Source organism: Trichoderma ghanense, assembly GCF_004382785.1.
Source record: "Trichoderma ghanense strain CCMA-1212 chromosome Unknown scaffold_11, whole genome shotgun sequence".
Taxonomy (NCBI): Eukaryota; Fungi; Ascomycota; class Sordariomycetes; order Hypocreales; family Hypocreaceae; genus Trichoderma; species Trichoderma ghanense.
This window is the reverse complement of record NW_027395674.1, coordinates 139,071-147,276: the sequence shown is the minus strand read 5'-3', so window position 1 is coordinate 147,276 and position 8,206 is coordinate 139,071. Positions and strand designations below refer to the sequence as shown.

Below are 8,206 nucleotides of genomic sequence, written 5' to 3'. Positions count from 1 at the left end.
GCCAACCGCTCTTTCGCCAAAAACCAACACCAGCTTGTTCATACATACATCGGCTTGTAGAAAAGCTCTCGTTGACGACTGAAAGAATTGTCCTGTCGAGACTAATGCCGCTTCCGCCGACTTTGTCAAAAAGCTCCCAGCTTTTGTGAAGTCTGCCAAAGCCTCACCATCTCGTCAAGACCGATTCTTTCTTTTCCTCAGATAGGTTCGCTGCAACTACACCTGCACGAAGCCTCGTACGAGGCCAGCCTTCATCACGCCAGAGAAAGAAGAAGAAATACCACCAACCGACTGACTCTTTTTTTTTTCTCAAGAAGGGGGGAAATGAGATTCACATTTAATGGCACTAGGGGCGTTCCGGATTTAAAGGGAGGAAAATCTTTGCTGCTGCTGTCTTGATTTATATCAGCTTTTTTTTATGAGCATTTCGTTATTGTTCTTTTTATAGGGTGTTTAGGGTCCTAAATGCAAAAGAAATGCTGCTACTTAAAAAAACGGAGTGTACTCGACTGCATACTACTTATATAAGGTACCTACCTGGTAGTTGTGAAAGTGTAACTCTGCCTGTTCTTTCTATTGCCCATGGCGGACTGGTGGTGTTTCTGCAACCCGCATGACAGGGTAACCCTCGTCTCATCTAGGCAGAATCAAGAGGCTGATAGGAAAGACCTCGCATCATTGATACAAATATCACGTACATCCCACTTATAAGCTCTGTTTGTACTTTCTGTCCTGAGCGTCTTTGCCATCTTCGTCTTTACTGTTACCCTCTATTTATTTGCTCTGCCTTTTTCAAATTTAGCTTCTTCGAGTTTAAAAACCATCATATTACGAGTTTTGCTTGCCCGTCCAACACAAAGCTATTCAGTATCTCACCTCAAGTCTTCCTCATTCTGAATTTGCTTAGCCTGAGGTAAGTACTTGCAACTCTTGCATTAATCTCATGTTTTGTCATTATAATAAGTGTACCCTGTCCTACGTTATAACGCCTGATATTGCCGTCCGATCCCATGTCCATATACTCGTACATATTTAATCCCATAGCTTTTCTTACTCTGATATTACTCTTTCGCCAATTGCCACCGCCTGAACTCAAACTCGGCATTGGCGTCAGGCCCCTTTGTCATTACCATCGCCATCGGCTTCGGCCGCTGATCACCCTTCTTCAGCCTCACCTCATAGTTGATGAGGAAGAAGGCGAGAATAAGCTTGATCTCGTTTCCGGCAAAGAACCGACCAGGACAGGCGTGCTTCCCGGCTCCAAAGTTGAGGTTCGTGTCGCATAGAGATGTAAACTGCCAGCGGTTGCTCGCTTCGGCCGACTGTTGCCTCATGTTGTAGAATCGCAGCGCATCGAACTCTTCGGGACTTTGATAGTATTGTTCGTCGATGGAAATACCGGCCTGGGGAGCCAGGACTCTTGTTCCCGCGGGAAGATGCGTGCCATCTGAGAGGTCGATCGGTTTCAAGACTTTGCGAATAAAGGATGCTATTCAGGGGTTAGGCTTGCCCAAGTGATAAGGGAGAGGAGACTTACTGATATTTCCACGGAGCCGCTGGACCTCGCGCATGAAACTGTCGAGCTTCTTCAGTTTGGCCATGCTCTCCTTGCGGGCCCAGCCCCCTTCTACCTCTAGTATCTGATATGCTTCTTCGCGTAATTCAGCCTGTACTTCAGGGTGCGAAGCGAGGTCGGCCATGCACTCGAACAAGAGGTTGTTCGTGGTGTGAATTGACGCGGCAGCTAGGATGAGCTGTAGTTCGGCATGAGTTTGGACGTCTGATTTTTCCTCCTCGGGCAAAGCCTCAATAAGCCATTGCATGAGATCGTTCGGAGGGTCGTGGAAGCTCGAAATCTCCATATCACGTATTCTTTCCTGCAGCAGCGGCTTGAGCAGATACTTTGCGGTGTTGATGTCTCGTCTAATCTTGCGCAAGTCCGATACAAGATACTGGGCGACTGGCCGAGCCCACTCTGGGAAAAGCTGCAGTTTAATCACCGACATGAAGACGTCAATGGCAAAGTTGATCGTCACCTCCATCCACTGTTCGTCACGGTTCAAGGAGGGACCGACAAAAGCCCGGCCACTCAGTCGGGCAATTCCGCGCAGAGCAAAGGGCTGCCATTTTACAGGCGTCCAGTCCTCACAGGGCGGAAATTCAGTAGCGATGTAGCTCTCCAATTCGCCCTTGAGCTGGGGAATCAGTTCGACTAGATTCTGCGTCAATCTGGTCCTGACCAGGAGGGACAGCATGTCTCCGTTATGACCCGGCGAGAATTTGGTGTACTTGGTTTGAAGTGCCTGGTCCTTGGTTAGAAGCTAGTAAGCTGGACGAACTCGACTGAGAACCTACATCAGCCACGGCCTCCGTAGAGCTGAGAATGTCCTCGGGCAGTCCTTTGAGCTCCGCAATGAACCTTGGAGGAATCATGGCTTGGATTCCTTCTGTAGCCTTGATCTGGTAGACTTGGTCTCGAAACTGGATCGATAAGTAAGTCGTCAAGATCCGCATAAATGAGGGCGCGGTTTCCAACCTTGTTGTAGCTTGCAACAATCTGTGACTCGGCATCGAAGATCCATTTCAATTTTGAAGCTCCGTAAAATGGTACACCGAGCTTGCAAGGCTGAGGCTTTGGGCGCAAAAGCCACGCAACCAGCAGCACAGCGAGGGTGGCCACATAGTAGGTAGCTCTAGGTGTCCAGGAGGCAAAGAGTGTCGGTGCCCCAGCAGCTGGCTGGAAAGGCGTCGAATTGGACTGCGGGTACATGGTGATCGTTGAAGAATCGCAATTTGTTGAGCCGAGTGATGGTATTGAGAGTCCACGAACGCTGCCGGCTCGCAGATTTTGTGAAAACGAAGAAAAGCTCGTCATGCGGATGGAGATGGGAATATTTCTAAGGTCTCAGAGAAAACGAGGCGTCTCCGCTGATGTCTTCCCAAGGGAGGAATATTGCTCTCCTGCTAGGAGGATGGGTGCTAGAGTGGCAATGCTGGCATTTCACTCTATTGGCTTGAAGTTGTATCGGCACGAAGGACTGGCACTGGCACTAGACTTCCAAGAGAGAGCGATCATCGAGAGCGGCAGGAATCAGCCCAAGCCATAACAATAGGTCCGCAGTCGATTGAAAGTTAAGCAGTATTCCGGTCAGCGAGCTTTGTACGACAAGACCACCACGAAAGATGTTGAGAGCGCAAGAGTTTTGTGAATAGGGCCAGATGCAAGTCCAACGACAGCAACAACAGTCGGAGTCGAGTTTCAACTGCGTCTCTTTTTGCACTGACCGCGTTCTCAAACCCCTCGAAGGGTGAGAGAGGGTCCATGGTAGCACTGCCAGGCGCGTGGTCGTGCAAAACGGCCATCAATCAATGATGGGCTTGTCTGAAACAAGGCAAAGCATGTCGCAGGAGTTGTTCGGGAAGACCAGCTCCCGACACTAGCGGCAGCCCCAGAAGGCATTCCTGGGAGCAGGTCGGGAGGGAATTGGGCCGTCTTGTCATGCGGGGATCATCGCGAAGATCGGACGTGATGGTGCGGGATGCATGTCAGACCCAACAGCAGACGGACGGCGCAATCCAGTCCGTCTGGGCCATTTGACGGCAGTAGTCGGGCGCTGTTGAAGTCGAGCGTCAGCTGGAATAGCAAAACGTGCTACAGGGGGGCCTTGCAGGTTGGTGGTTCTCGCCTTGCCTTAGCGAACAAGATCTGTCACCCCTTGTTACAGGTTTGTTCGGCTGCGACAGATTCGCTCAAACTAGCGCATCAGATGCGATTCGGATCGATGCAAGAAACCACGTTGGTTCTCTCTCTTGTCCCATGAGGAGATGTTGATGTTACTCGTAGGTAGGAAGAAATGGTTTGGCCAGTGAAGCGACTGTGTCTATTTTTGAAGTTGAAATGGTCCTGGTCGCAGCTGCCATTTTGACTTGGACCCTGTTTCTGCCGACACCAATTGCGACGCAAGTACAGGTACTTCTGTATGCACCCAGATGCCGTGGGGTTTAGAGGTAGAGGCAACGGTATTGGTCGAACTGCCTCTTCATGCGACAAGACTCTCGCCTCGAGACTTGGCACCCCCATTCGTGATACAACCGCGTAGGGCCGGTTTATCATTATGAGATTACCTCTCAAATGGGCTCACGGTAATCGTTACACGTGGCACTATTAGTACTGGGTTTGAAATCACATCCAAGAAAAAACAGCCACCCAGTTGCAATGAACCCGCAGATTTGGTGCTATGAGCCGGCTACTCTGAGCTGTGCTCACACTTGCAGCAAGGCAGGCAATTCTTAGCCAGACGTATCATCTGAGCCTTCAAAGCTTCATGATCGGATAGAACGCAGTAACATCAGAAGTAAAGATATTCCAGAGTGACATGTACTTTGTATGTATAGTGCCATGATGAGTGATTCGCTATCCTGCGGCCGAACCCGCCTCTCGATAGGCAACTTGACTGCCAGATTGCCTCTCTTCATTCACATCTGCCATACACAGCTATGTAACGACATGTCCCTGCACTCTTCATTGTCAGTACCACTTGACGCTAGTAGCAGGTGCCGTCAGATGTGAACGTACGTCGAGAAACTACTGCAACGCTCAACCGCATTCACTCAATCCTCCCTAAACACTCCAACAGCAATACCTTTCACCAACCGCAACGCTGAGGGGATCTAACTCACAACCCTAGCCTCGTTCCAAGAAGATGCTGCGAGCCAGTGGGATGCCCTACGCATGTTCCCCGAACGGGAAACATTACCCACGATATCCACGAAAAGCCCCATCCACAAACCACCTCCTAGAGTAGTACACAAGTCGAGACTGAAGCCACACGGCAACTCGAGGTTCTTTCTGCCGTTCGATAGGAGCCGATGCTGCCCTTGATCAAGAGAGTCGTAACCGTTCTCTTCCAATCAGATTCTTCATGTTGAGCTTGTGCATGATGGATGAACTAGTAGCGGGCCATGATCCACGGATGACTGTCGTTGCTTCTCAGACGCTGAGATCGATCTGGTGTATCAGTGAAGGTTACAGATGACTATTTATGTGCCGTAGTTGTCTCATACATAGCAACGAGCTCGTGACTTCAATATCACAAGCGGGCCTTTAAGTTGGCGACTATTCACTCTGGATCGACGTCCAAAGCAGAGCCCAGTCGAGTCCATTGTGAATCCTTCCCTCCTACTTACTGTGATTAGATAGAGGCTCGGCAGGCAGTCTGACGGCAGATGATGAGTGATTCCAAATCCTACATCTCCTCCAGGCTAGTCCATATGCACCCCAGATCTCCCCATCGTCACTAACACAGATTCACCAAGATCGACAGGGGCAGTCCAAGAGACCTATGAATTTAGATATATAACTGCATCTATGTCTGCAAGTCTAAAGAAAAGCTCCAAAAAGGGAAAAAAAAAAAAAAAAAAAAAAACTCCGGCCCATGCATTCCCATTCGTTCTTTATAAAACACGTCTTCTCCCCGCCTAAGCACCGTGGACCTTGACACGCTCGTCAATGTCCTGGAAATCCTTAGGCCCAGGCTCACCCGCCTTTCCACCAAAGACAAGCTGGGCATCCAGCCGCCAGTGAGCAGGCACATTCCACGTCTCCGCCACCTTGAGGTCAATCAGAGGGTTGTAGTGCTGCAGGTTGGCCCCCAGGCCCTCGAGCTCAAGCGCAGTCCAGACGAGCAGCTGCTCCATGCCGAGCGACTGGCCGGCCCAAGGGGGGAAGCGGTCTGCGTAGAGCGGGAACTTTGCCTGCAGGGCCTTTGTGGCGTCCGTGTCCTCGAAGAAGAGCACGGTGCCGGCGCCGCCCTTGAAGAGCTTGAGCTTGTCGGCCGTGGACTGGAACTGCTCGGCGGGGACAATGGCCTTGAGGGTGTCGTGGGTGATGTCCCAGAGCTTGTCGTGCTCGGCGCCGAAGAGGACGACGGCGCGGTTGGTCTGGACGTTGAAGGACGAAGGGGTGTGCAGGGTGGCCTCCTTGACGATCTCGTGGACGCGGCTCGTGCTGATGGGCATGTCCTTGTTCAGGGTGTAGATGGAGCGGCGGACCTTGGCCATCTGGAAGAGGAGGTCGGCGGAGAGCTTGGCGGCCATTGTGAGGTTGTTTGGGGGGAGAGTGGTTGGTGGGAGGGTGGTTGAGTTTGTGAGGTTGGAGGCGAAGAGGAGGAATGAGCCGAAGAGGTTGGAGAGCTGAATGGCTGCGGTGGTGGAAGAGGAGTCGTGGTTGCTGTTATTCTTGTTGAGACTGGAGGGAGGAAGACAGAGCCAGTTGAAGTCGAGGTGGATATGCTTTATACTTGTAGTCGTTGACATCAAGGAGGGAAGACACACACCCACACCTGCACCCACACACACACACACACACACACTCAACGACGACGACGCCACCAGGGGAGCAGCCGTCACGCCAAAGCTAACAACACCAACTCCATCAACCGCAGAAAACAATGGACCCTCTTCGAAATGCTTTCCCTCCACAGCCCATTAGGCATCATGAGCAAAGCAACGCAAAAGCCAAAACAACCGAAACCACCCCCCCAGTCCTCCGGTTTCCCTCCCTCCGTCACACCCCCACTCGCATTACTGCCATGCACATGATGGAACATGGGCTGGAGTGGATATTTGCATTCCCTGAAGATCCGTTCGCGCGCGATTTGAGTAGCTTCGCTTTTCAGACTCGGTGTTAAACTTGTCGTGACTCGGAGACGCTCGGTGTGGAGTCGCAACTCTGTGTCTCCTAGCCGTTATCCGAGCAATAACTTGATGAACTTCTCTCTCATGCTGCGTCGACTCGGAGGCTTCGCCTTTCCCGAAATCCACCGGCCTAGACACTGCTGACGACTTGACACGAAATACCCATCCCGGTGAAATCGAGGGACATGCAAAACTTCCGCTGACTTTCTCTCGCTTGTACACTGTGTCCCTGGATCCCAAGCCATTCGAGCCTTCTATTTCCTTCAGGTTCCTTCCGCCACCCCCACTCAAAATGCGCAGCAAGCCACACAACAAAAAAATTAGCCGCGCGCTGGAAAAAAAAGACTACTGCAAAAAAGAGTGTTGGAAATCGGATAAGTAAGCATTTATAATCGGGCGTTCGGCCCGCCAGTGGGAGGGGTCCGCCGTCCTGGTGCCTGCAGGGGTGTCATTGACTTCATGCTGGACCTTGGGGTTATGATTGATGGGATGGGATTGAAAGATGGAGAGAAGATACCAGTCCTTGTGTCATGCCTCCTTTGTTACAAGCAGAATGGGTTTGTTTCTTGGGGAAGTATTTGCATATATACGGAGGGTATGTGGCTGTATGTACAATTTCAGACACGATATCATCGCGAATTATTGGAGTCGCGCTCACTGCAACGTTTACCCTGAACATACCTACGTAGATGGACAAGAGTAGTGTGTCTTGCTTCTAGGCCAGTCTATTCAGCAACATACCCCGACAAAAAAATGATTAACAAGTACCTTTTTGCAAAAGTCACATGCGTCTCAATCTATCTCGTTACCTCCACAAAGTATAGTTTCACAACCTACCTTACCATCACGCAATATCTGATAAGGCCCAGCAATCACCCGATCACACCCCTCTAAAGCAGTCCCTGCAATGAACCTCACCTTTAGCACCTCTGCTCAAGGTCGATATGTCTATGTACCTGGAATATTGTATACTCGTATTTCCTTCGCTAACACGGACACAATCACCCGTTCTGCCTGCCTTTTCTCCATCGCCGCGGATTCCCGCCGCCGACACACTTTGAATGCCGGAGCGCCGGAATTACACAGACACAACTTGCATACATCGTACCACATCTGCTTAGGGTACAGATGCCAGGAGTATGACTGCCCCTTTTGTGAGTACCCAAGGCCCGTGTGTTTTCTTATTCCTTACTGAGAACCGCGCGGCTAAAGGGCATGCATCCCGGCTGGGGCGCCGTCTAGTTTGGTAGCCGGTGCCAACTGAAGTTGTCAACTTATTGATACTGTGACATTGGCGTTCCTTATCGGTCAACTAGGTAGGTAAGGTAGGTAGTACTGACATACAATATGCTTTTTCCCAGGTCGCCTGCTGTGATACGCTTCTCTTTGCTCCTTCAAATGTCTTCGTCATACAGTCAAGTACGCTGCTTGCACCGTAAAGTTGAGCGCTCCAATGCTTCTACCAAACCTCCAAGGATCTAGAGGCTTGCTTCCCTGTGAGACTGAACTC

General features: G+C 50.8%; 2 protein-coding genes across 2 annotated transcripts; both read right to left on the bottom strand.

The window, feature by feature from the left end:
• Nucleotides 1-1,061: 1,061 nt before the first annotated feature.
• On the bottom strand, nt 1,062-2,770 carry CCMA1212_008033 (Ent-kaurene oxidase; the record flags this gene model as incomplete). Its single annotated transcript, XM_073705189.1, has 4 exons — nt 1,062-1,489; nt 1,538-2,303; nt 2,356-2,481; nt 2,537-2,770. 4 exons carry the CDS (start codon nt 2,768-2,770, stop codon nt 1,062-1,064), a joined length of 1,554 nt encoding a protein of 517 aa, XP_073556361.1.
• A 2,708-nt stretch (nt 2,771-5,478) lies between these two features.
• Nucleotides 5,479-6,096, bottom strand: CCMA1212_008032 (Putative nitroreductase HBN1; the record flags this gene model as incomplete). Its single annotated transcript, XM_073705188.1, has 1 exon — nt 5,479-6,096. One exon carries the CDS (start codon nt 6,094-6,096, stop codon nt 5,479-5,481), a length of 618 nt encoding a protein of 205 aa, XP_073556362.1.
• Between the last annotated feature and the right edge of the window lie 2,110 nt (nt 6,097-8,206).